Source organism: Haliotis asinina, chromosome 2, assembly GCF_037392515.1.
Source record: "Haliotis asinina isolate JCU_RB_2024 chromosome 2, JCU_Hal_asi_v2, whole genome shotgun sequence".
NCBI classification, from domain to species: Eukaryota; Metazoa; Mollusca; class Gastropoda; order Lepetellida; family Haliotidae; genus Haliotis; species Haliotis asinina.
This window is the reverse complement of record NC_090281.1, coordinates 51756446-51784166: the sequence shown is the minus strand read 5'-3', so window position 1 is coordinate 51784166 and position 27721 is coordinate 51756446. Positions and strand designations below refer to the sequence as shown.

The following is a 27721-nucleotide window of genomic DNA, read 5'->3' as shown; positions in this document are numbered from 1 at the left end:
AGAAGCACTTGAACTTTCCTGTGTTCCTTTATTCATTTCTATGAGCATGTTTTGTTGCATGATTTGTTGTGTACAAGATCAAAGGCATTACAGAGATAGAGATTGAAGGTTGCAAATGGCAGCCATGTTGGAAAATAAGCATCACAGCATATTTTGGTTCCATGGGGTGACAGTGTAGGCAGGCTTCACTGTATATTATATAAAGAATAAATTGTTTCTGATGATAAGTGGATCATGTTATGAAATGAAATGTTTTGAATGGATTATCTGGATTATCTTTTGAAATGACAGAGATTTGTTTCAGTTGATTAGTGACTGCACAAAACATCTTGGACCAGACAAGGCAAACTTTGTCCTGCTGTCTACAGACAAGTCTGCCATAGGTGAAACTGACTGTGAGGAGGAATGGTACAACACCAAGTACAATGTAACAGGTGGGTGTACAGTCTAACACAGGGGGAATAAGTGTGTGTACTACGTTGTGGTACAGTGTAGCAGGGGAGACATGCAATGTGGCTGTATATACAATTTAACAGGTTGGTGTGCTATGCATGTGCTATGTAGCAGGTTTGGGTACAGTATAGCAGGTGCTTGTACAGTATAGCAGATGGGTGTACAGTATAGAAGGTGGGTGTACAGTATTGCAGGTAAGGGTACACTATAGCAGATGTGGGTAGAATATAATAGGAATGGGTACAGTACAGCAGGTTGGTGTACAATATAGCAGGTAAGGGTACATTATAACTGGTGGATGTACAGTATAGCAGGTGTGGGTACAGTACAGTAGATGGGACCACAGTATAACCAGTAAGGATACAGTATAGCAGGTGTACAGTATAGCAGGTGGATGTACAGTATAGTAGATGACTGTATAGTATAGCAGGTGTGTACAGTATAGCAAGTGTAGTGTATTTTAGGTGTGTAGAGTGTAGCTGGTGGTTGTATAGTATAACAGGTGGGTGGTGCAGAACATGTGTACAATGTGGAGGTTTTGTATACAATCTGGCAGGTAATTCAGTGTTTGATTTTTTTTCCAAGGATGAGCTATTAAAACATATTTATTTGTTTACAGAAGTTGATTCTGAATGGAGAAAGACATGGGAAAGTAAGTATCATCAGTCTTCCTGTAAAATGTAATGGAAAGTGAAAATGTATGAGGTCTGCTCATGCCAAGCTCGATATCCCGCTTATTGCCAAACTGACTAACAAACAATTGTTCTCTTTTGTTAGGAATGGGTATAGTCTGTGATCTTTGGCGTCTTTTTCATGGTACATGTATATTTTTTAAAATAATGCAATTATATTTTCAGATCTGAAAGAAAATCCAGAATTGTTTTTTCCTGAACCAAATATTTATATAGGTATGTATTCATATGTTTTAGGTTATTGAGACTATTTCTATGTTGCAATTAATCCAGACACAAATCTACTTAAATGTACAACTGTACTCTTTTTGTATTCTGTTCTCATCTTGCACATTCTGTTGTATTCTGTACTCATCTTGCACATTCTGTTGTATTCTGTACTCATCTTGCACATTCTGTTGTATTCTGTACTCATCTTGCACATTCTGTTGTATTCTGTACCAAACTGTTACTGAATCATGTAAGTCCTCAAATTTCATTTCACATTTCTTGACTTTTATCAGAAGGGTAATTTAGTATAAGAGTCAGTCAAACTAGTATTATGTAGCTCGACAGATGTTAGAGAACTGTCAGTTTCTGTCATGGCATGAGAGACTGACTGTCGTCATTGTAAGTAATGGATGATCTTCATTTGAACAGAATATATGAAAGAAAATACTTTTGAAACTCAGAATTATGTTTGAAATCACCTCTTGGAATGATTTGTTTTTATGGTTGGTTATTTTATGTAAACTGAAGCTGGCATATGTCTTTGAGAGGTTTATCTTTCTCTACAGCAGTGTTCTGTCAATGTGTGTGTTGTTTGATTGTAGCCACTGACTTCACATTGCACCCATCCAGTGACGATACTCCAAAGGTAGGTGTGTCTGATGTGTGGTCATAACATTTAGTGTATTGCGTTAAAAGTCTTAACTGACACTATTAAACTAGCCCGCAAATGTTATATGATGCATATTAAAGCTAGTTAAAGATTAAATGACTAAATGAAACAATCCATTAGCACTGTAATTTTACAAAAAAATAATGTATGTTGGAGCTAATTAAACCTTTAATGACAAAGACCTTATCAATGCACAGGAGCAATTCTTGAAAGGTTGACAAGTTGATACCTGTGTGAGATTGCTAGTCTCTGTGTATGACCTCCATCTGACTTAGAGTTTTATGTCGTACAGCTTCCCTACCCAGTAGTGGACAATGAATACTGCAAGATGTGGTTCAAGAAAGACAGCAAGTTCAATGTTCCTAAAGGTAAGAAGAGTTTAAAAATGTCACATGAAGAACTATTATGGTTACACGTAAGTAATGTTGAAATTAGGTGCAGTGTACAATCATGTCTCATGTGAGATGAAGGTAGGTATTACCTTCACATGTTGTGGTAGGGAAGCGGTACTGTCGATAGATAGGTGTGTCATTTTGTGCCAGTATCTGCTTATCAAGTATATGAAATCAGACATTAGCCCATATTATTATTCTGTGTATGTTCACACTGTCCTAATGCACGTGGACTGACTTGAAAAAATCCAACTATTTCAGTGAACCAGTGTAACCCTTATATCGCTAGTCATCAGAGTTTGTAGCTAGCCTCTGTTTTATTCAGTTCAAGTTATTTATTTATTCAAGTTATTTATTTATTTAGCGAAAGTGAAGCATTTAGAACTGGTTCACAATCAGTGAGGAATACCGTCAATAGACTTTGGGTATCCTCAGCACAATGAAGGTCTAAGGCTATCAACCTGGCTTGAATTTTGTCACATAACAAACATGCAAAACATGCCTCGGTAGACTCCTTTCCATGTTTGTGGAAATACAGTGATGTGTCTGAAATTGTGTTTACAGCAGCCTTTAATCCAAATCAGTCTAACTTGTGTTTACAGCAGCCTCTAATCCAATTCAGTCTAAATCGTGTTTACTGCAGCCTCTAATCCAAATCAGTCTAAATCGTGTTTACAGCAGCCTCCACATGATGTATAGCTATATTTCAGGCTACACATATCTTCATCTGATGAGTCCAGCAGTGTCTGAATCTCTGGAGAAGTAAGTACAGTTCTTGTTCCCAGCTAATTACATAGCAAGGATTTAGCTCTGTTGGACTTCGTTACTGTACCTTATATGATGGCTGTAGACATTAACTAGACGTTATATATGCTTGTTGATTTATAATTTTCACAGTTTCATCATCAAGATATTATGACCTGTTGTAGAATCTGGGGTAGAACAGGCCTTCAGCAACCCATGCTTGTCATAAAAGGCAACTCTGCTTGTTGTAAGAGGCAACTAACGGGATCGGGTGCTCAGGCTTGTTGACCAGTTGTGCAGATTGATGCTCATGATGTTGATCACTGGATTGTGTGGTCAGCACTTGACCCGTGAAGGACCAGGGTGGATTAGGTCGTCAGTAACCCATGCTTGCCATAAAAGGTGACTGTGCTTGTCGTAAGAGGCGACTAACGGGATCAGGTGGTCAGGCTCACTGATTTGGTTGGCACATGTCATCGGTTTCCAATTGTTTAGATCGATGCACGTGCTTCAGATCACTGGATTGTCTGGTCCAGACTCGATTATTTCCAGACTGCTGTCGTATAGCTGGAATATTGCTGAGTGTAGTGTAAAACTAAACTCGCTCACTCGAGATATTTACACCAAGAATGGCATCTGGATTAAGAAGTCTGCCAATTCATAAACATTGACATTTTTCATGCACTTCCTGCCTTGTCCTCTTTTTTGTCAGTCAAGTAGGAATCACTAGTAAGAAAAGAGATTATGTTTGTGTTTCTGGAAACAATTTCGAAATCTAATGGGTAAGTTTACCAATCAAATGCCACAGAATCACTTTCGGTATATTTTATAGCTGTAACATTGCATTTGATTGTGGTGTACAACCTCAGCTTTTACACATACAATCCTTGTGTATACTTGCATATACTGTTACAGTGCCACCCTGAATGACCTCTTCATCAACATCCTGCTGAACATCCTGACGGAGGCAGCCTACCCTGCCGTCCTGGCAGGATATGAGTAGGTCACTCATTCTGATATCTAACATTGAACATTCCATACTGTGACCCACACTAGCCCATGAACAAAAACAAATGGTCTCTTAAACACAAGTTGTGGCGAAACAAAAACACAGGAATATGCTACTTAGAATATTTCTAGGAATAATATTCCATGAGTTCCCTCCCCTCTCAAATTGATTGACTTTGTTTTCTGTTCATTTCATAGTCTTGATGTAAAAAGGGTGGTGGGGTAGCCTAGTGGTTAAAGTGTTTGTCATCACACCAAAGACATAAGTTTGATTCCCCACATGGGTACAATGTGTGAAGCACATTTGTGTTGTCTTAAGCCTTGATATTGCTGGAATATTGGAATATGTGGCATACAACTAATCTCACTCTTTTACTCTTGATTTAAAGAGGATTTTTTCAAATGTTGTGTGACATTACATTTGCTATTTTTTAGTTTATCAGATCATGAAATCAGCAATTACAAAACTGTGTTGTGTCGAGCAGAGTTCTTCTGTGTGCAGTCATGAAATGCTTGTGTTCTGCAGGTACTGGGTGGAGGGATTTCCTACTGGCATCGTCATCAGCATGGAGGGATTTAGTCACAAGATGCCTGTAAGTTGTAATTTTCAGGATGCACACTTAATTAATTACATTACATATATATATTAGGTTAGAAAACTGGTTTACCCCATTCATGACACTGCAATAACTTCTCAAGTCATAATTGACATAAAATATGGACATAAACAAGACACATCATCAATGCAACAATGCAGCACAAACCGCGCCCACTCTATGTTTAACCAGTTTGGAAACTAGTCAACTAATGGGCATGGACTATATGCCGTACGTTTATGAGAAATTAGTGCAAGGAAATGTTGCTTCGTTTGCCATACAATGCCACAAAAACTCTTGAAGTATATTTATTGAGGAAAATTGCTTTGTTACTGATATTGACTTTGAACTGTGTTCTACTACTCTTGCAGCAATTATTTCGTTGTATGGTCGACCATATCGCTGACTTTGTGTGTAGCCTGGAGTTGTTTGAAGCAATCAAGACACAGTTACAGAAGGCATTCTACAATGAGATGATCAAACCTTTTGAATTGGCAAGGTTTGTCACTGAACCTGATTATAACAATACAGCTGGATTAGATTGGGTCAGATCATTATCAAACCTTTTTAATGGGCAAAATGAACCTAAATAGTACTGAATACAGCTTGACCACATTTGGGGTTCGAAAATGACAATTAGGAGATGACATGTTTCCTTGCAACCATACCCCAACGGCATGGATATATACTCAATATTAATCACTAGATTTTGTAGTCTGAATGTAATTACTTACTGCCCTGTTCAGTATATCTGGAACGTTTCCTACATTGGAGTTTTTTAAAGTTATAGATGTTAAGCCTGATCTCTCTTGTATATCTGTCACTGTTATATATCTGCATTGATAATTAAATATGTTAATGATTAAAAATGACATGATTTTAAAAGATGGAAAGACAAACATCTCAGGAGTTGATGAAATCAGAATGTACCCTACTTTATGAACTGATTTCATGTCTGCTCAAGCCATGAATGTATTTCAGAATGTTGCGGTTCGCCATGTTAGATCCAAGTACCCAGGCGCTACCTGACCGGTACCGTCTGATTTCAGATCTCACTCTCCCCCAACTCACAGCCTTCCTCAGCAAATTCAAGAGTCAACTTTTCATTGAAGGATTTGTCATAGGGAATTTCTTCCCCGCTGTATGTGTGTTTATTCCCTTAATCCATTTTAACTTACCAAAATATGAACTTTTACGAACAGGTTTTGATTTTATATCTTAATTTCCTCTGAAGGAGTAAAAATGAAAACACTTCAAAATATCTATCATGTACTAATGTCATGAGGGACCATCAAATGTACTGCCACTCGTCTACTACATTCTATCATCAAGAACATGCTGTTGAAAACACCTTGAAATCTCTATTCCGCAGGTTATATGATGTGAAATATCTGTAAAGCAACAAGTGTTCACACTTCAGAAACACGTTCTTGCATGACTATTCAGCAAACTCCAGAACATTCCTAGACTTTGAATCCTTATGTATTTCTATGTTCCACCATCTGTGCAGGAGGTTACTGAGATGGCAGACTACATTCAGAAGAGACTCTGCTCCCAGCCACTTCCAACAGAGCGTATACCCAAGGTATAGCTTTCACATGAGCTGTGTACTGCATTTCAAAAGATTCCAGAGAATGACTTAAAGAAAGACATGGCTGGGAAGGGGAGGATCAAAGAAACTTGAATTGTATAGTAATTACTGTTATTTCTCTCTTTTCAAACAAATTAAATTTGGATCTGCTGCTTAAAGGTAGGGAATCATAAAAAAACTTGACAAGTATTGTGGTTTTGTCTACATAAAATAGGTGTTTATTTATGTACAGTACTTGCCCTGTAATTAGTGACTGTCACTCATTTTCACTTTGTAGAGGTAAGTCTTGTGTGATTAGACATTCTGGTTACATTTGGATGTTTCAGAAACTGCTGCTACAGTTACCTACTGGCCAGCTGACCTGCCGCGTGGAGAGCGTCAACAGGGACGACTGCAACTCCTGCATCACAGACTACTACCAGTCTGAACCAGGCAACCTTAGGAAGTCTTGTATCAATGAACTACTATTGGTTCGTGTAACAGCTGAAAATATACCCCCTCCCTTAATTGATTTATTGTTAGCATGCATTCATCTTTAACTTCAGATTCAAAATGGATGCTAATACTTAAAACCCGGCTAGTAATTCCAAGGCTTGATAGGAACCCACAGTTAGAGTTGACATTTTGTCTCTAATCCACCTGATTGTGTAGCATCTTACGTCAGTGAGTTGTTGTTGATTATCATAGATTATATACAGGCTGTCATAACTGGATGCTGGATGTGTAAATTTTGTTCATTATATTATATTATATTATATTATATTATATTATATTATATTATATTATATTATATTATATTATATTATATTATATTAGCAATATTCCAGCAATATCATGGAAGGGTACACCAGAAATGGGCTTCACACATTGTACCCTTATGGGGAATTGAACCCTGGTCCCTGGTGTAACAAGCAAATACTTTAACCACTAGGCTATTCCCACCCCCAAGATGCTGGATGTCACAAGTATTTAACTAACTGTTACCTTCTTCTTTTGTTCATTTTCTTGGTTTGGGATGATTTCAGACACGAATGAAAGAACCCTGTTTTGACTTTCTACGAACCAAACACCAGCTAGGCTATAGTGTCTTCTGCTACTCCATGTTGACCAATGGCATTCTGGGATTGTCTGTTACTGTTGAGAGCCAGTCAAGCAAACACAGGTGACTGAGACAGTGCCATTGAGCAACCAGTATATCATGGAAGTCTAAAATGATCAGTGGTGCAAATGTGTATTGCATACACAAGGTACATGTGATAGAAAGTAATCAAATCCTGTTGTTCTTAGGGATGGTAATGATACACTGAGGAATGGTAGCTTATGTGTTGAAAAGGTGGAAATTAATGTGCGAAGATCCATGTCATGGTTGCATTAGAATCTGCCTCTGAAGTATTTGAATCTTCGATTTATACTGATCCTGATGCTTATGTGTTTCACCAAAGAGGTAGACATCTATAACTATGGATTTTCTCACGCATTAAGTAAACTCATGTACCTGAAATTCTGTTTGTGGCATCAAATCCCACTTTCTCATGCTCTTTGTGATACGTTTATCATGTTGATATCACAGCTATATACATTTAACCAGGTATCTCATAGATCCACAGGATAGAGAGAGATATTTTTTGTTATTGGAGCTTCAGTATTTACGTCAGCTATTTCATTTCAGCATGAATGATGTGCAGAAGCTGATGGCAGACTTTCTTGGGGAATTCCAAGGAATTCTTCATGCAATGACTGAGGAAGAGTTTGACAGCTTGGTGAGACTTTCCAGCTTGACTATCTAAACATATCTAAGTTATTTAACTGCACAAGATGGCATATAAACAAAGCACTGGCACATTGCAGATATTCAGACAAGGGGTCCAATCGTCCAAGGCGAGACATGCTGAATTGTATTGTCAGGATTTTAATCTGTCATTCACCCTTCATTTGTCAGCACCATACATACACTTGTGGGTTTCACAAAACTTCCCTGACCTGCCTCCCTTCAAGTTTTCCTCCTATGTAGAGTTGTGTCCCTTGGCGATGTCAGGAACTTGGATTGTGGGCTCATCCTGGTTTTTGTTTTAAGGTGTCTAAGCAGCATACCTGTGATCACAGATTTCTCGACAGTGCTAAATGTCTGATACCCACATCACTTAAGGCTTTCCTCCAACATCAACCTGACATACTGTAATTATAATACTGTTCAAAGCACTTCTGAACCCAACTCACTCACTCACTCACTCACTCACAAACTCTGGTCCAGCTGACATGACATGACGGATTCCCACAGTATGTTGATTTCCTTCTGATACTTATTGTTGGTAACAGCTTCCATGCTGCCTTGTAAACCTAAAGGAAATAACACTGAATTTGAAATATGAACAAAATGGAGTTTGACATACGATAGCTGAACAACCATCTAAAACACTATGTGTCTATTAGGTTGATTCCCTGATTACAAACAAGATGATTGAGGACACACATCTTGGGGAGGAGGCGACTCGACTCTGGCGGGAGATCCATGACAAGTCGTATGTGTTTGATGTGCTGGAAAAGGAGGTGGGTCTGTCAATGTAGACAACATGGTCTGTAACTGTCCAAGTAGTGGTCCACTGATTATTGTTGATGGTTGTCTCCCCTTGGAAATGTTTCATGAATACTTCAATATATGCTCCACACATTTCATTATATTAACTTCTGATAAGATGGACAATACACGAAGTATTATCATATTTATACCTCATCATGACTGTGATCTATATCTTATAAAGAAATCATGGCAATCTGTGGTAAGGCATAACCCTGACCTTCAGTGTCAAGCATTTATATGAATATGTGAGTTGACCAGCATGTATGACATGGCTTGAGATATGCCAATGTGTTGACAGATTGCAATACTGCAGACTGTAACTCAAGATGAACTCAAGGAGTGGTATAACCAGTATATTGATGACAGACAGAGGAAACTCAGCTTGCAGGTAGGTCAGGTGGTTCTCGTTATGACAGTCATTCACAATAGAAAGTGCTTAGAGTAAGGGAGCGAGTTTGGTTTTATGCTGCACTCAGCAATGTTCCCGCTATATGGCGGCAGTCTGTAAATAATCAAGTCTGGACCAGACAGTCCAGTGATCAAGAGCAAGAGCATCAATCTGCACAACTGTGAACCGATGACGTGTCACCCAAGTCAGTGAGCCTGACCACCCGATCACGTTAGCTGCCTCTTACGACAAGCATAGTCACCTTTTATGACAAGCATGGGTTACTAGAGGCCTATTCTACCCTGGACCTTCATGGGTCAAGTGCTTAGAGTATGAAACAAACCATAATAATAAATAGGTACTCTAGAGATGGAAGACTACTATCGAACTAGCTACTAGTGCATACACAATAGGGATACCGTCAGTGTGACTTGCATGGGTCAGAACCAATCCCCAGTGGTAACAAGTCTGCATTTAGTGTAGCTACTAGTGCATACACAATAGGGATACCGTCAGTGTGACTTGCATGGGTCAGAACCAATCCCCAGTGGTGACAAGTCTGCATTTAGTGTAGTTACTAGTGCATACACAATAGGGATACCGTCAGTGTGACTTGCATGGGTCAGAACCAATCCCCAGTGGTGACAAGTCTGCATTTAGTGTAGCTACTAGTGCATACACAATAGGGATACCGTCAGTGTGACTTGCATGGGTCAGAACCAATCCCCAGTGGTGACAAGTCTGCATTTAGTGTAGCTGCTAGTGCATACACAATAGGGATACCTTCAGTGTGACTTGCATGGGTCAGAACCAATCCCCAGTGGTGACAAGTCTGCATTTAGTGTAGCTGCTAGTGCATACACAATAGGGATACCTTCAGTGTGACTTGCATGGGTCAGAACCAATCCCCAGTGGTAACAAGTCTGCATTTAGTGTAGCTACTAGTGCATACACAATAGGGATACCTTCAGTGTGACTTGCATGGGTCAGAACCAATCCCCAGTGGTGACAAGTCTGCATTTAGTGTAGCTGCTAGTTACTTGTTAAACCTTTCAGACCTAATCCCACAGATTCACATTCTGTGACACTGGCCACTAATTCTAAGCCCAAGTCTAGTAACAATATGTTCAGTCTAATGAGATCAACCATTGAAATCCAAATAACACTCAAATGTACTCAGAATGATTCTGGGTGATAGAAGTGCAAAGTTGGGGATGATAGACTTTTTGTCACAGATTGCTTCAATATAGAATACGATGCATTACATTTGCTACAGAATATTACAGTGTTGCTGATACAACTCAAACCAATATTCTGAACTATTCCAGGTTGAAGGGAAGACAGACAGTAGTGATGTACCCGTAGAAAACAAGGGCGGGGAAGGTGAGCCGGATGTGCATGAGAAGGAAGCACAAGCTCTGGTGTTCCTGCAGCCTAAGGTTAATGGGATGACCTTCATCACAGACATACCTCACTTTAAACAAGGACTTGCTCAGTTCCCATACACAACAATCTCTTTGTGACAGAACCAGTCAGTTAGGTAGTTTTAAAGCATCTGTGATCCTGTTTTACTTTTGAAGACGTCAACAATGTGGAACTTTTCTTTGTAATGAAAAGCTCAAGGTTTATTTATTACTTGATATGCAAGTGAACAACTACATTATCATATATGATCGTTGAATTTCATGATGAAATGAAAAAGATATGTGCTAGAACATAGTGCTTCTATATCACCTATTTGTTAACATTTGGTGGAGCTGTGCTTATTAAACCCAGTGCTTCAGAGGTTGACTTTTGGTATCTCAGGGTCCAGTTGCCCTCAGTTGTACTTATTCTGGATGGCCTATGTGGTGAAATGGCTAAAAATGGTCCAGAAGTAGTTCATAACCTCTTTGCTCACCATTGCCACGCAGGAGTTGTATCTGATGTTGGTTCCCAACATTCCTTTTGAATTTGGTGAAGCAGTGATACCATGTATGGATCACTGTGAGGTGTTGTGGAGTCTCATAAGTTCACCCATCCTCTGTTAGACAGTATGTTTTACCTTCATTCAGTAATGATAAATACCTGGACTCATTTTCAACCATGTTAATATTTAAGTAGTGCCTTAGTCTTTTATCCTGTTCCACATAGAGATGTTACCAGTATGTAGGTCTCGTGCTTGATTTTATACTGCATTGAGCAGTATTTCAGCAATATCCCAGAAGGGTACACCAGAAATGTGCTTCATGCTTTAACAAAGACTTACAACAAATAGTGGAGCTAAGACCACTTAGAGTAATGGAGACCAGGAAATGTCCAGGGGTCTGTGTCACAAAGCTCTCATAAGCTTAAGATCTTGTAAGTTTCCTCCTAGCATCCCTACCTCCAATGTTATGAAAACATTTACGAGATCTAAGGCTCATGAGACCTTTATGAAACAGGACCCTGGTCTGATTTGATTACCCATGTCAAAGGCTGACTCATCTTGATTGCTTACTGATACTCTGATGCTTATGAGTAAGAGAAACTGTTCTAAACTAGCGCCAACACAGATGATGCAAAACCAAGCCATGGTGGTAAATGAGGGCAGGGAATTCATCATAATTTAACTTGTTAATCTTGATATAAACTGAACAAAGTTTATGTTGTTAACCCACAAAAGAGACGCTCTACACAGTACACAACCCTTCATGATGGAATCTACAAAAAACAAAATGAAATGAAGTAGGTCTTGTGGTCAGTCATGATGTTTCATTTTCATTAAAACAAATATAAGAAATTTTTCAAACCAACACTCAGATTGTCTTTGATAAGATTGTTGATGAGTAGATGTCAGTTGTGGTCGGGTGATTCTTCAAGTCCATCAAGTCAACGTTGTGGACAACAGTTGACATTTCAAGTTTCCCCAGAGAAGTTTGATATGAATACTCATCTGACTGCTGTTTCCTGTCAAGGACACATCTTAAATCTTCACTTCATCTTTGAATGGAAGCATGGATATATGTGAAACTCTTTTATTTTATGTTTGTTATGGTTCTGTCCATGCATCCAATAAACTAAAGCAATAACTACTGAACTTGTTTTGTTATTCCTTAAGACAACAATGGCAAGTCTCAAACTCGGGACATGCACAAGAAAACATGGTGCTGTTTGTTGTTAAATCATGTGCACAGCAATATTCCAGCTATATGGAAGTGGTCTGTAAATAATCATGTCTAATCATGAAGAATGAGTTACTGGTACTTCGGACACATTCATTCTCATGAGACGGACCATGGAAGAACAGAACATCATTGTCCCATGGCATCACAGCATTCAAGAGTAGGTCACGTATATCACATCACTGTTTAGAGTATACATAGAAAGTTCTGCAGAGAGTTATTTACCACATTTTATATTTTCTATTCAAGATGCTGATCTTGTATGGGAATGTTGACTTTTGAAGCTTTTGTTCAAATGTCTGACCACCAGATGCACAACGTATTCCTCTAATTCCTATATCTAAGGGGCACGGTGGGCAAGCTGGCTAAAGCACCAGGCTAGTGATCCAGCGAGGTTGAGGTGTCAGGATCTACCCCACCTGTTACCGGGTGTAAATCCCTTGGAGTCAACTTGGTGTGCAGACTCTTTCAGTGTTGTCACAACCCCTAGTGTGCAGTACACAACCTTGTGCACTTAAAAGAACCCTCAAATCTTTTGGTATATGATCAGATGGTGACCACATGAATACGTGCATACATGCATACATCTAGTTGCAGAACGTGGACAAAGCACTGTGACTATGTGTCCCAGTCCACCCAACTGTGAATTGGGTACCACATTAGGATGAGGGAGCCACAATAAACTCGGTGTGCCTAGTGGCAGCAAGAGTTGTATACTCCCCAGGGACTTGAGATTGATAATACGATGTGACACTGAGACGAACATCCAATGATCAAGGGAAAACAAATACCAGTGCCTTGAGCAACAGTAGTTGCATGGATATGTGTGCTATATATATCCTGTAAGATCTAGAGATGTTTGTTTAAAAATGTGCTTAACAATCCTCCATCTTCATGAAGGTGCCCTGTAAATAATCAAGTCTGGACCACACAAACAAGTGATTGATATTGTGAATATCAATCTACACAATGACACTCCATCAAAAACAAAGTCTGACAACCAGATCCATTAAACATACTCTTAAAATGAGCAAAGCGTGATGAGGACTGATTTCATCCTATGAGTCATTGGAAATATCCAGGAATGAAAACACAAGCCCTGTTTGTATGCTATAAAACAGGTTTACTGACATTTGTAAAACCAACCCCTACACAGGTCAAGAGAAGCTTCTCCCCTCCCTCCTGCAGCCCCTCCTCATCCTCTAGGTCATGACTCTCAACATCCACCTTGAACTGAACCTGGAAGAACTGGTGGATGTCTCGCAGGAACTGGATCCTGAAACAGGCATTTTAACTCTACATGGGTCAGTCTCAGTTTCCAAATGTAAGAGGTATTTCTCTAGTCCTCAAACACACTATGGATCGCCAGTGTATAACAAAAGCCTGTCCGACCACCTGAGACGGGCTAGATTTCTGTCAAAAATCTAAATTACAGCTTGCCAGCCAATTGGTCTGGTGAAATTTTTTAGAAAACATGTTCCAGTACTATTCTTTGGATTGGTCTGGTTAAATCCATTCTAGCCTGGTAACATTTTGATGATAGCGACCTTGATGTCTGGCAGGGGGTTTGGCTTATTTCATACACTACGATCACCAGAATCTTTCAAATTACCATACATAATCTCTCAAAACATGAGAACTGTACTAATTTGAAAGAACTGGGTGATGTTTAAATCAGTATATTTTGACAACTATCCTGGCAACACTGTTACACATACCTACCATAAGAATAGTATCATCATGACCATTATTAACTTAGTTCAGACTCTCTCATATGAGTGAAATTTGTCTGGATGGCTGATGGTTAATGAATGCATTAAAGCTCATTACTGTTATAATGGAGTTCACTGAACATGTCTGCAAAGATGTATACAGTAACATAACATAGATTAATACTGGTGACTTAAGTAGTGTTTCCATACGTGTAAGACGACAAGGTTCCAGTCTGTATCTTTGAGACATCCTGTTGTCCCAGGACCATGAAGAGGGCTGCCATACTCTGATTACTTGAGTCAACACAGCCACCCTGCAACAGTGAGTTAGTGAAAGGATGATTGAGTATCTGTTAGTGAAAGTGTATGACCAGCTTAGATGGCTCTGAACCGATTCTAACCCAGAATCCACACCTTGTAGTGGATATATAAACCTAAAGTGCGCTTCTCACTATGTATTAGGTCATCTCTTGTTTTCCCAGAATAACTGCATTTTAGGTTTTTGTTTTGGAGGGACAGGTTTTACCTTTCGCTAGAAAGACCTCTTCCCAGGTTTTACTTTTCGTTAGTAAGACTGCTTATTTTTCCTAACTTTATATGAATATCAACATTCAAATGATACATGAGCATTTAAAATCAATTGAAAAATTTCATTCAAGATTAAACTCACTACACAAATACTTTCCCTGGCAGGATTGAAAGTGCAAATATCAGATCAGAAGTCAGACGCTCTACCACACGGCCACGTGGCCGACAAACGTGGGGAGGTTAAATTATCTACTTATAGTTACTTTCATTAAACTGATTTAACGGTGCTTCAAATATTGTTGTTATGTAGCTTCATTAAATGATCATCTAAATTTTAATTACCCATCATTGACGGTATATGTCTTAGAGAAAACACTTCTCCTCGGTTTGGGTAGACAATGTAAAACCATTGGGGTCGAGAAAATCTCTCCCCCCCCCCCCCCCCCGTTTTGTCTACCAAAACCTTGGAGGCGTATTTTCTCCTATACATAACAAGTACACACTCCGAGCAGGCAAACCAATACACCATACACCATACACCACATCTGGAAAAGCTTGTCCAATTTGTTTCTTGTTCAACACCATTCTCACCAATATTTCAGTCATACGACTGGCCTGTGATCAAGTCTGGACCAGATAAACAAGTGACAGATATCATGAGCAACAAACTATACTGCTTGGGCACAATGACTTCCAATCAACCAAGGCACATCTACATAATCCATTATGTTACCTCTTCCAACCAACATAGGATGCTGGGAAGTAGTTCTAAGTCGAAATGGCTTGTTGGGGTAGTCTAGCGGTCAAAGCATTCACTCGTCATGCCAAAGACCAGGTTTGATTTCCAACATGGGTACAATAAGTGTAGCCCATTTCTGGTGTCCCCCGCCATGATATTGCTGAAAAATTGCTAAAAGCACCATAAAACCATACTTGATCAGTTGATCAGTTAGTGTTAAGTTGGACTCCCCATGGGGTGTGAATCTGAGAGGTACACATGACATTATTGACAACAGTGAGATCCGTATCAGCTCACCCTGTATATCTCCTCTAGGAGGAGTTTAGCCGTGTTTCTGCCGAGGTCTTCCGGCACTGTTGGACCCTCTGTTGATCCTTTCTCATTGGAGGTGGACTCTGCACACAGGAACGCCCCATTCAGAGTTTCAGCTACCAGAGTCAGTCCAAAGCCTGGGGATCTGGAATTGTGGAAGTTTGTTAGCTGGGTTGAACACCGACTTCAATGAATGAGCAAGTATGGCCTTAGTATGAATGCTTGCAATACTAGCATGCTGAGAAATAGACCCAGGGCTTCAGGATGATGAGAGGGCTCTTAATCAATACATTACTTAGTTAATTAGACATGTAACATTATTTCAGCTATATCACAGTGAAACTGGATACTCATAGTCAGCCTTGCATTCTAGTACACCGCAGACTCCTATCTCTGATAGTATGGTTTAATATATTTTGTACAGAACCCTCTGTCTTTCTACGGTTCACTGCTTACTTCATCTGAAGTCTGTTTGTTTTCAAAGTTCTTCTTGTTTAAAATGCCATGACTATTATGCCTATTCTGACATGCTATGTCCTTTTCTACACAGCAGAAAGACATAGTGAATGCAATGATAACACAAGCATAACAAGATCCTGATGCTCTATTAATGTCTTCAGTATACATTGATACATACAATAATACACAGCGGTTGTGGTGCTATATGTATGCATGCATGTGCTAAGGACACATACCAGCAGTTGCCAATCGTGGTCTATTTTCCAGTCATTACCAGGTGTGGCCTACTTTCCACATGATTACCGGTGATTGTCAGCTTCAGCTTACTTTTATAATAAGATAACCAGCTACTGCCAGCTTTGCCCTCCCAACCTGATACTGATAACAAGCTATTGCTAGGTGTCGCCTACTTTCCTGACAATGATTACCTGCTATTGCCAAATGTAACCTACTTTCCTGACAATGATTACAAGCTTTAGCCAGATGTGACCTATTTCCTGATAATGATTACAGTAATAGACAGATGTGAGCTACTTTCCTGGCCATGATTACCAGATGTGACCTACCTTCCTGACTGAGTACCAGATGTGACCTACTTCCTGATAATTATCAGCAATACCCAGGCCAGACATGACCTACTTTGCTGATAATGATTACCAACTGTATCCAGGTGTGCCCTACTTTCCACACTCAGGATTACCAGCTATAGCCAGGTGTGCCCTACTTTCCTGACGATTATGAGCTGCAACCAGGTGTAACCCACTTTCCTGACAATGATCACTAGCTATAGCAAAATGTGACCTACTTTCCCGATTGTCCACCCTTCCTGTGGTCTGTGTAGATGTAGATATCTGGCAGGAACTGGTTGAGCACCCCTCGTGTTGACTCCACAATCCTGTTGGTGATGGAAGGTGATACTCTTGTCGCCCACCTGATGATAGTTAAGTTTCTCAAACATGTAAGTTAGCAATCCTGGCCAACAACCATGATCAAGCCAGTAGTTTTTCAATTTTCATAAACACTTACCAAAAAAAAAACCCCAACACTATTGAAATATTATACTGATGTTTTCTGTTCACAGAATTTTCCTCTGCTAAAAAATTACTGGCTAGGAGACAACAGGTCAGCATCTGTTTTCAATATTGTTACTCTCTGTGTCAAGGATACGCAACACCTCTGATCCGCTTCACTTTGCCTGCCTCTGTAAACAGTATGGGTCGGAGCTTCTGACGACATGGGCAGCACAACACAACCTCCCCTCCACCATCTGGGGCGGCACCACGCCGAGTCACCTGGCATCAAGGTGAACAAGATACAATATTTTCACGAACATAGGATGACACCATTGGGGGTCTCTACAACAGGTTACCTGGCAACAAGGTGAACTTGTTACCAGACATCAATGATCAGTGGTAACTCCACCATGGGTAATAATATACATATTGCAATTAATCCATGGCGTTTGATTGGATAACAAGGCAATTCTGTTATGTTGCCATAAACCTAAAAATATATAGCTACCAACTATCTGATGAATTTCAGAATTAATGATCAGAAGAATTGTTTGGTTTTGTGTTGCATCACTCATAAAAATTAGTGTGTATGCAAGGATAAGTTGGATAAGCACAGAGAACATGTTCATGAGAAGTAGGCGATGCATGGCAGTGAGCAAACACATCTGTTTAGTGAAAGGGAGAGCAGATGTAGGCTTGAGCATGTGCAGTGCATGACGATGAAATTGATTAAGCATGAAGCTGCACATACCTTGCTCATAGAGACTCTCACGTGGTCAGTGTAGCAACTACACTTGAGTTTGGACAATCAGGGGCCACTTTACTCACAATGGCAAGCACCAATGGGCAGCACTCATACATGCTAATATGTAGCAATTGTCAGGTCAGTCATCAACTTATCCTTGTTTGCCAGTAGTATGTATGCTGTGTCCAGGCTTCCACAGAAGCAAGACATGCCCAAGTCAGTGTTCTAATATCTAACTCATCATGAGCAGAACCATAATGGCACACCTTGTTACAACATACTACAACAAGCAACTCTGGAACTGTGGCCATGATGTCGCATAAAAGGGTGGTGCCATCATAACAAGCCAACAGTTTAAGCGTCACGCTTGACCACAACTTGTATCAAACAATGTCTTCTCAAGTAGACAGTTGTCACTGACCAACCCATTCGTCACCACTCGTCCCTTTCCATAACCTCCAACTCGTCCCCTCTCAATGCTTGTCATGTGCAAAAATATGACAAACCAATCAGAACACACATAATGCTGACTACTTCATAGTTTATGTTATTGCATAAAAATCATGAAACCACATATATCATCACTGTGAAAGTACCAAGAACATAGCTAACAGAATTGTGCAGTCTAACGTGAAGTTTTTGATAAGAATCATGAGATTGACGGTGAGAGATTCAAATACATGAACATGCGTTTGTTGACATAACGGCTCTCACTGATCAAACTGAGAGTAGTTCTGATGATGTTGAGGGCTTGTGGCAAATGTATGAGTGTTTCCAACAGTTTTAGGAAATGTATTAATAAATTGCTACAAGTTTCAAAAGAATACTATTATATCTGTATGTAACAATTCTTCTTTAATCTTTTCTATATATTTCACATCTCCAGGAATATTTCAGTCTGACCTTTTGGGAGTCATTCATGCATTTTTCAGCCAATTCATCTAAAACTCCAGGAAGATAAATATTTTAAAGTCATTTTTAACGTAGCTGGGTTTTTTTTTATTAAATTTGATTTGCATATTCACTAAATCAAATCCCATTTGTGATTATTAAACCCTTTTCAGAAATATAATTGGAACATAAGGTGAACATCTGGTATTAATCCTGCCAGAATATGTCATTAATAAATCTGTTTTCATCCGTTTAAATAATAAAAAACAGCAATATAATGTACGAATGCCTTGGTGATGTTAAGTACCACAGGAATCAAACAGGAAAAGTGTTATCTTTCCTGTTTGAAGTAGTTCTGACGTTCTTTCACGAACATGAAATCCTTCCAGAGGGGCATGAGCTGCTATTCAGCATGTCTCGGAATAACACAAGTTGGCCACAAACATGACCTACCTTGAGTTCAAGACCCTCATCTGTACCCAGAAACCTCTTCAACACAGGAAATGTGGACAATTTGATTGAATCAACCTGAAACATGAAAGAAACTACCAATACACGAATACAGCATATTTTAGTGAAAATTTAAGAGTACTGATGTATCTGTGTATAGTATGTTTCTGTATATGCTAAATCTTACAGATGGATCTGTCTTGTCATTGGTGACACCCTTGAGGACAGCTTTGATAGGTCGTTTCATGAATGGTGCCAACAGCAGTAGCCCCTCGATGTAGTATCCCAGGGATCTCTGGGTGCTGCAGTCATGCTCAATACTTCCTCCTGACAGTAACCCAGGCTGATATAACACACTGGTTCCTGAATAAACACACACATACTTAGATTAGAGATTCTAATATGGATTACAAGTTGGATACGATACTGACAGTCTCTTGGAATATAAATGATAAACCCTAACAAACATTGAAACATTTGATTCTGTTAACATCAGTTAACTTTACTTTTCTGGTATTTTAAACTCAGTAGATAAGTAAGAAGTAGCTACACTTGTAAGAAAACACCTGTGAGACTGACATGGTAAGAAACATATACTAAGATCAACTGTTACCTCTTTTATGAAAAAAACAAATCATGAGTTTTCATGCATGTGCTCTGGAGAATCTGATGCTTATAAATGGCCCTAGGAGGAACATGTGTACAAACAAATACATCACTGAATAACAGAATCACCTTAACATTATTAATGAGGTAGTTCATAGAGAACTTGATAACAAATGTCTGTTTTGTCTTTTCATTTCCATTGTCGTTATATCTTCATTAGTTTATATCCTCACTTTCATTTAGCTACTTGGCAAAGTCAAAAGTTTAAGGATAAATCACATACCTGTTTCACTCACAATAATTTTTGATCCATTTGTAAGTTTATCAAGAAGCCTGATAAAACTAGCTTCAAAATCTGTCAAAAAAAAGAAAAGAAAAACATTCACAATATCAGTAGAGTCCACATCTTATTAGATGGTCTCTGATACCAGCTATTCATCATGGTGGGGTTATAAAATGCTATCCTCATAATAAGAAGACAAATACATAAGACGTCACCAATTAAAGGTAAATCTATAGCTACATCCATAGGAAAATGAATGGGACAACCAAACTGAAGCTGAAGTGGATTATAAATAACACCCACGAATAGCAAACTGAAACAGCATACTAATACACATTAGCATGCAAAGTCATGCAAATATCACATCTGACAGTGTAACAATGTTTACATCTTCCTGGTGTTGATATTGAAGTCACTCACATAATATTATCAGTAACATCAGAACGACATCAAGTTTGAAAGGACATCAAACCTGTACATTTGTTCTATGTCATTTCAAAGTGTGATTTTTGAGCAGTGAATTTTCCTAGAGGAGAGCTCAAGGTGAGATGAAATGGGGTTTGACGCCGCACTTAAGAATATTTTGCTCATATGATGACATGCATGCGTGTGTATCTGTGGCTGCTTGCACTAGCCTAGACCTGGGCTGGTTTCATAGTGCCCGCTCACTGAGATATTATGATGCACTTAAGCATGAATACCCTGCTCAGACACATACTGACAATGACCACTCCTTGTTAACCCGTTAATTAATGCAGAGTGCCAAACTGGGACTATCAAGTACCATATTTTAACACCTTCTGGTATGACACTGCCAGTGGCCGAATCTACGACCTTCCATTCTCCAGGAGGACGCTCTCACCACAACACTATGAAGTTCAAAATGGTCAAAAATTAAATGTAATGAGTAAAAAGAAGTTATAGTACTTGTGATGGCCTTACACTGATTTTCAAAATTATCCTCGTAATTGCCGGGGAAAATGCTAAATTCAAACATTCGTTTCTCAGTATGATACATATGCTGGTATATAATTTCCATATATGTGTTCGATTGTGACTAAAACCCAAATATATGTATATGATTACATCACTAGAAGTCCATATCTTTTCCATATTCAAAACATTAGTGTATACCTCTAAGACCAGGGTTGTCATCTGTAACTCTTATTTTTCTTATTTTAACAGTCTTTCCACTCAACGTTGCCAAAACAAGACGCTGGCGAAAGAAATTACACCCTTCGAATGTCAGCGTGTTTGTTGACATGATGGTCGATCCTCGTGGTCTGCACTGTGTTCCGTCTAATGGGAGGAGATCGCGCACAGTTCAAAATTGACAAAACTGGTATAAAGTTAACTGACCCTAGCCGGATGAAGCCAATACTTTCTAGTGTTGTGATAGTGAAATTATTGGCATTTTTACTTCTTAGTTTAAACAAAATAATTGTCATTTGACCAACAATATATACTAGATATATTGTAATATTATTGAAATTTCATATAATCATTAACAGGTTAACATGTTCGTGAAATAATATTGTCCGGATTATATCATTTCGTGAGCTCCTTGCACGCATTGCAGTACTTGTAAAGCAATGGAAAATGGCATGAACTCGGGCTGTGTGAGAGCTTTTAAACAAAACTATATTGAGATTTACAAAGCATTTTGCAATGTTTGCAGCATTCTTATGTTATTATGAATCTCATTGAGAGTCCGATGTCTCCCGGTTGTGTTTAGTTCTGGATCAAAATGCTGAGACTATTTACGGACAGAGAATACGGCATTAACAACCCTCTGATATTATCTAGAGCTGAAACAACCAGAAGAATATTTAGTTTGGAACTTAGTAAACACAGAGATGTCGACCGAGTCCATGATGGTGGCATTAACACCATGGACATCGACTTGATTGAATCAAGATAGTAAGCATGATTTATTTTTAACGCTGGTGGCTGTAGGTATTAGATTCCAAGGCACCGAATTTTTACGTATTGATTACAAATGATTTCCCACTGACGTTAACATTCGTTCATTCATTCATATGATTCATCTCATCCTTCACATTTACATGGTTACATGGTTAACATAATTAAATCTCCCGAAAGATTTGTATCAGAAACATTTCTGAAAAAAGTTTTCTTTGTTTCTGTTTCCTTATTCATGACCATCTCGAAATGGTATCTGTTTGTATCATTATACCCAATCAACTGTTTACTTTGTTGCATTTGTTTTCAGCTTGTTATCCGGAGGCTCCACTGGGGGAATATCTGTTCATGACCTGGAGAATTTCAGTGGGAATGTTAAGCACTCCTATAAGTATGTCTGTGGAGTGGACAGATCCAATAGATACATGCACAAACACAGCATCCAGACTGTACAGTGGTACCCGTTAGACACGGGCATATTCACCTCCAGTGGAACTGATAAACTGTTGAAAGTGTGGGATACCAACAGGCTTGTGGTGAGAGTTTTCATTGTGCAGTAGTGATTATTATAACATATGTCTGGAATGCTTAATCATTTGTCTTGTCTGTTGTCTAATGTCATCAAACCTTGCCAAAATCATTTTAGAATAGTGTTTTTTAAGTTCTCATATTGCCTACCAATGTATCATTTCAAATGACCTTTGGATCAACTTAAACAAAAAGAATTTGTTAAACAGTAAGTCAAATTACTCTTATTGTCAACTCAGAACTCAATTTGGTATGTACATGTTTTCATAAAAACAGGTGTTCAAGATCTCTTTTTATCCACAGCCAGCAGATACATTTGAGTTCAGCACTATTGTATACAGTCATCACATGTCTCCCATTGCCACCAAACACAACCTGCTTGCTGTTGGCTGTCAAGGTTCAACTGTGAAGCTGGTAGATCTGAAGGCTGGGTCAGCAACCCATATGCTCAAGGGACACAGGTCATGTGTAATGTCAGTCAAGTGGTCTTCAAGGGATGAGTTTATTTTGGCAACAGGCAGGTTAGTTCAATAAAACCCATTAATTCAGATTTTTTTCATCTTATTGTATAAATACCGGTAGGCCCCAAGCCCTTATCTTAACAGAATGGAGTTATGAGCCGGTGATACAATGTTGATGCCAGACATGGATCAAGGATTTTGAAAAAGGGGAGGAAGCAAATAATACGACCCATCTGGATAAAAAGAAATTGGTTGGCATGTGATTGACTTGTTATTTAATAGGATCTGCAATGAAGATTCACAGTTAGACTAGGTACCTACCAAACTATTCCGGTCATTAGAAGGGGCAAAACTGATCTGGTGGCCAGGTTTGGTGACTTGAAATCATATCCTGATTAGTAACAATATTTATCACTGAATATTATCTGATTCAGATGCAATTGTGTACTGTCACTGTCACATGGCGGATATGAATGAAACATGAGCAAACATGAGGAGATATTTGAAATCTAACGATGTTGCAGTGATGGGGTTACACAACTCTGTTTCAGTGCTGACAATCGTGTCCTGCTCTGGGATGTACGTACAGCCAAGGGGCATCTCATGTCTCTAGATCAACACAATGGAGAGGCAGCATCTTCGGTTGCCAGCTGTAAGTCTTGAACCAGTCCCGGAAATATTTCTATAGATATTGTGGTTGAACTGAACTTGTTGAACAACTTGCAGGTACTAACATTTAGCACCAACCTGTCAGTCCTGGCAAGTATTTGTGTATTTGTTCTTGTTTTCCATTCAAAGATCACTTTTCAGGTGTATCACTTTTCAGGTATGTAGTAAACTAGTTTAGTAATTTCATCTTTGTTAAGAATATTTTAGATGAAATATTGTAATTCATTCATTCATTCATTCATTCATTCATTCATTCATTCATTCATTCATTCATTCATTCATTCATTCATTCATTCATTCATTCATTCATTCATTCATTCATTCATTCATTGTTATGTATTATTACACATTTTAACCAAAGTTAGATTGTATCTTAATGTTGTGTTACTTGTCTTTAGCCACAACAGCCCACGGTGGACGAGTGAATGGCCTGAGTTTTACTCATGATGGCTTGTTTCTGGTGACATTCGGCACAGACAACAGACTGCGTTTGTGGAACACATATACTGGAAAAAACTGCATGGTGAATTACGGCTCAATAGAAAACGACAGCAAGAAACATATCCAGATTGGTCTGTCCCACGACGGCTGCCCGGATGTGATATTTGTGCCAAGTGACGGTAACATCGACATCTTAGATCTTCATAAAGGCAACTACATCAACACATTGAGAGGGCATTATAACGTTGTCAACTGTTGTCTGTTTAACACTAACAGCCATGAACTGTTCAGCGGAGGAAGTGACCGCAATATTTTGGTGTGGGTTCCCAACACAGACAGTGCCTATGATGATCATCTCAAGGATGACTCTAAGAACAAACAAGATCCAAGTTTTGTGAAAAGAATAGCAGCTACAGCTGACTCCTGGAGTAGTGATGAGGATGAATGAATGAATGAGTGAGTTTATTTTTACGCCATACCCGGCAATATTCCAGCTATATGGTGGCAGTCTGTAAATAATTGACTCAGGACCAAACAATCTAGAGATCACCTGGATGAGCATGATGCAATTGACCTGGGAACCAGCGACGTGTCAGTCTGACCACACAATTTTGTTAGTCACATCTTACGACAAACATGGGTTATTGAAGGCCAGTATTCTAACGCAGACCTTCTTGAGTGAGAATGAATGATGAATATGGATGGTGAACTGGTATAAATGGTTTGTCTTGTAATTCATTAAGTTATTTCGACTATATTAATGCTGTCTAGTGATCAAAGGACAGCAATATGATCAAATACAGTGTCTCAGTCATTTTGTTTTATACATGAAGACCATAGATAAGAATCTCCTCATGAGATTATACACGTTTCCCTGATCCATGTATCAGATCCAGTATTAAGTTTTTACCAGATGTTTGTGTTTCTATTTACAAGGTGACATTCTAAATACGAAATAAAGAAACCTAAATTACCTTCAGGGGACCCATTTCACAAAGCGGTCATAGAGCTAAGGTGATCGTAAGTCCAATATTTTACGTAGACGTAACTGTCTTCGCTCTACAATCTATCTGTGGAACGGGACCCTGATAAAGTGATTTGTAACTGTTCCATGACAGTAGTTATTTTTGACTGTATCTGTCTCACAGGGTCACAGAGCCTGTAAACATCTAACTGTTCTTTCAATAGCTTCAGCTTGTGTGAATCATATATGACTTGTGCATGGATATGTATTTGTTACCATTTGCGGAAATATACAGTGTTCTCAGACTCCTCTTTCAACAGGATTATTTCCTTTCGAATGAGATGTATCAAGTGAGATCAATGTCATTTATAGATATATTCTTAAGATGCATGAAAGATCTACATGGAAACAAAGAAGGTTGATGTCATTAAGTGAGTACATAACTTTTTAGCAAGTGTATATTGAAGGTGTACTGATCAATTAACATACAGAACATCACATCAAATCTCCAAAATCAGGTTTACTTTAACATGTGTGAATCTTCTTTTCAAAGTGTATTTATGCTATTTATTGTAAATATTAATGTATCTAAATAATGTTTCTACATTGTTCTAAGAACAAAAGGGAAGTTCCAATGTTCCTTTCGTATTATCAGAGAGGTTTTCAGAAGATGTGTTTATACTGAAGAAATGGACTGCAAATACTGCCACTATCCAGTAATATAAACCTGAAGTATGCCTCTCACTATACATTAGGTCATCTCATCAAAACGTCGGAAATGTGTTTTAACCTATACTTAGCGTAATGGGCTTTATTGAAGCATATGACACAATACCTGCTTTACATATTTGAAGTTGTTCAGTAATCAAGTGCACCTGCAAAGTGATGATACCATGACTGTTCGATAGCATGAGCATTGTTCTGTGCAGCTGGGATACAAAGACGTGTCAACCAAGTCAGCGAGCCTGACCACCCGATCATGTTTGTTGTCTCTTACTATTAGCATGGGTTACTGAAAATCAATTATAAGCCAGGGCCCTGTTTCACAAAACTCTCGTAAGCCTAAGATGTCGTAACTTTTCTCGTAGCTCTCGTTCCTGGCATACTGTAACATAGGAGGTGCAAATGCTACGAGAAAAGTTACGAGATCTTAGGCTTACGAGAGTTTTGTGAAACGGGGCCCAGATCTTTCTACATCCTGTGTGGAATGAAAGACATGTAAAGAGGACACAAAAGTAAATCTGATGAGTTTTCCTTTCATCATTTTCAGCTGAATATTGTTCTTGATCATTCTGAATGTTCATTTGAATAATCATATCACTTTGCCATGGTAACTTAAAAGACTGTGTTAAGGTAGTGTTGTCACAGCATGTTACTTAATATCATTGTTGCTGATGGTATGGAATTTCATTATATTATGTGCATGTGTGTGAATGAATGAAGAATGTATTTTTATTGTGAGAAAGATATTCAGTTAAAGGAATAACTGGCTAATAGGGGCATTTTCTGTGAAACTGTAATTTTTATACTATCTCAGGGTAAGACCAATATCTTTTATGGATAAATCTTCTATTAATTCTTTGACACACAACATTTCAGGGTCATTTCAGACACCCCTTCATCAGGTAACTAGCCACTGAACAGTCCAAATGCTGCTAAGAGACATTATCTCAGGGTATATTTTATGTTAAGCCTCTATGGAGAGCCCTCTGTATCTCAAGATTACATTTCAGTAAATCTAAAGGAACCTCTAATTACGTGCCCTTGATTTTCTGATAGCCAGCTACTCGGTCAGACAGACATACCAGTCAGAATGCAAATGACCACAACACTGGGTTGGTGAAAAGGCAACAACATTGTGACCAGTCCCAGGATTGTGATGAAGTCAGTAGTGAAAAACAGACTAACATGTAAGCCTTCAAAATCTGTTTGGATGGAAAGGATGTCCTCTCATCCCAAACAGGTGCTCCCATACGCATTTCTTTTTTCCCTGATTTCAGTGCTTGTTTGACTGGTAAAATGTGAATGAAAATCGAGGATGGGTAATTTGAGATTTTGACAACACACTCTGATCCAGGGATTAGAGTAGGTTCACTGAAATGCAAGACCTGGACACATGAAGGATGGTGTGTGATAGTGTGGAATGAATATTTGTTCATGTGGCATTGAAGTATGATTGATATGTTTCAAGTCTGGATTGGAAAAAAATATTGTAAATAAAAAAAGTTTGAAGATAATTCTGTTGTTTGTTTTAGCATTTTGAGATTCTGATTTAGAACATGGTCTGATGCACAGGCAAACTGTAGCACAAGTGGGGTTTGCGCAGTGTAGAGAATATTACCAGTGTTCATATATGAAGGCTGGTCATTTTCTCTAAGCTGCGCAACCACATTTGCACTACAGTTTGCCTGTGTCTGATGTAACATTATATTTGGGATCGCACTTTCTCAGTAAAGTACAGATTTTAGTACTTTTGTTGGGTTTAGTGCTATCTGGGATTGGAACACACAGTCAAAATCTGGCTTCTATCGC

General features: G+C 38.8%; 3 protein-coding genes across 3 annotated transcripts in view; 2 read left to right on the top strand and 1 right to left on the bottom strand.

Moving 5' to 3' along the window:
• Nucleotides 1-12375, top strand: part of LOC137273889 (nardilysin-like) — a 28787-nt gene extending 16412 nt beyond the window's left edge. The window contains exons 17-33 of the mRNA XM_067806788.1: nucleotides 305-434; nucleotides 1073-1105; nucleotides 1311-1361; nucleotides 1958-2001; nucleotides 2318-2393; nucleotides 3128-3179; nucleotides 4077-4160; nucleotides 4696-4762; nucleotides 5137-5264; nucleotides 5747-5906; nucleotides 6276-6350; nucleotides 6683-6826; nucleotides 7382-7518; nucleotides 8026-8116; nucleotides 8787-8903; nucleotides 9233-9322; nucleotides 10651-12375. Coding sequence (XP_067662889.1) covers nucleotides 305-434; nucleotides 1073-1105; nucleotides 1311-1361; nucleotides 1958-2001; nucleotides 2318-2393; nucleotides 3128-3179; nucleotides 4077-4160; nucleotides 4696-4762; nucleotides 5137-5264; nucleotides 5747-5906; nucleotides 6276-6350; nucleotides 6683-6826; nucleotides 7382-7518; nucleotides 8026-8116; nucleotides 8787-8903; nucleotides 9233-9322; nucleotides 10651-10845 — 1674 coding nt within the window. The 3' untranslated portion in view covers nucleotides 10846-12375. The remainder of the gene's footprint in view (nucleotides 1-304; nucleotides 435-1072; nucleotides 1106-1310; nucleotides 1362-1957; nucleotides 2002-2317; nucleotides 2394-3127; nucleotides 3180-4076; nucleotides 4161-4695; nucleotides 4763-5136; nucleotides 5265-5746; nucleotides 5907-6275; nucleotides 6351-6682; nucleotides 6827-7381; nucleotides 7519-8025; nucleotides 8117-8786; nucleotides 8904-9232; nucleotides 9323-10650) is intronic.
• A 1192-nt stretch (nucleotides 12376-13567) lies between these two features.
• LOC137272646 (RNA 3'-terminal phosphate cyclase-like protein) lies at nucleotides 13568-21508 on the bottom strand. Its single transcript, XM_067805041.1, has 9 exons — nucleotides 21338-21508; nucleotides 20204-20275; nucleotides 19502-19677; nucleotides 19318-19392; nucleotides 17383-17507; nucleotides 17021-17146; nucleotides 15742-15901; nucleotides 14388-14491; nucleotides 13568-13741 (listed from the first exon to the last, which is right to left on the bottom strand). Exons 1-9 carry the CDS (start codon nucleotides 21465-21467, stop codon nucleotides 13576-13578), a joined length of 1134 nt encoding a protein of 377 aa, XP_067661142.1. The 5' UTR covers nucleotides 21468-21508; the 3' UTR covers nucleotides 13568-13575.
• A 307-nt stretch (nucleotides 21509-21815) lies between these two features.
• Nucleotides 21816-27421, top strand: LOC137272645 (DNA excision repair protein ERCC-8-like). Its single transcript, XM_067805040.1, has 5 exons — nucleotides 21816-22123; nucleotides 22437-22662; nucleotides 22958-23175; nucleotides 23667-23767; nucleotides 24183-27421. The coding sequence occupies exons 1-5, from the start codon at nucleotides 21951-21953 to the stop codon at nucleotides 24671-24673; spliced, it is 1209 nt and encodes a 402-aa protein (XP_067661141.1). The 5' UTR covers nucleotides 21816-21950; the 3' UTR covers nucleotides 24674-27421.
• The last annotated feature ends 300 nt before the right edge of the window (nucleotides 27422-27721 follow it).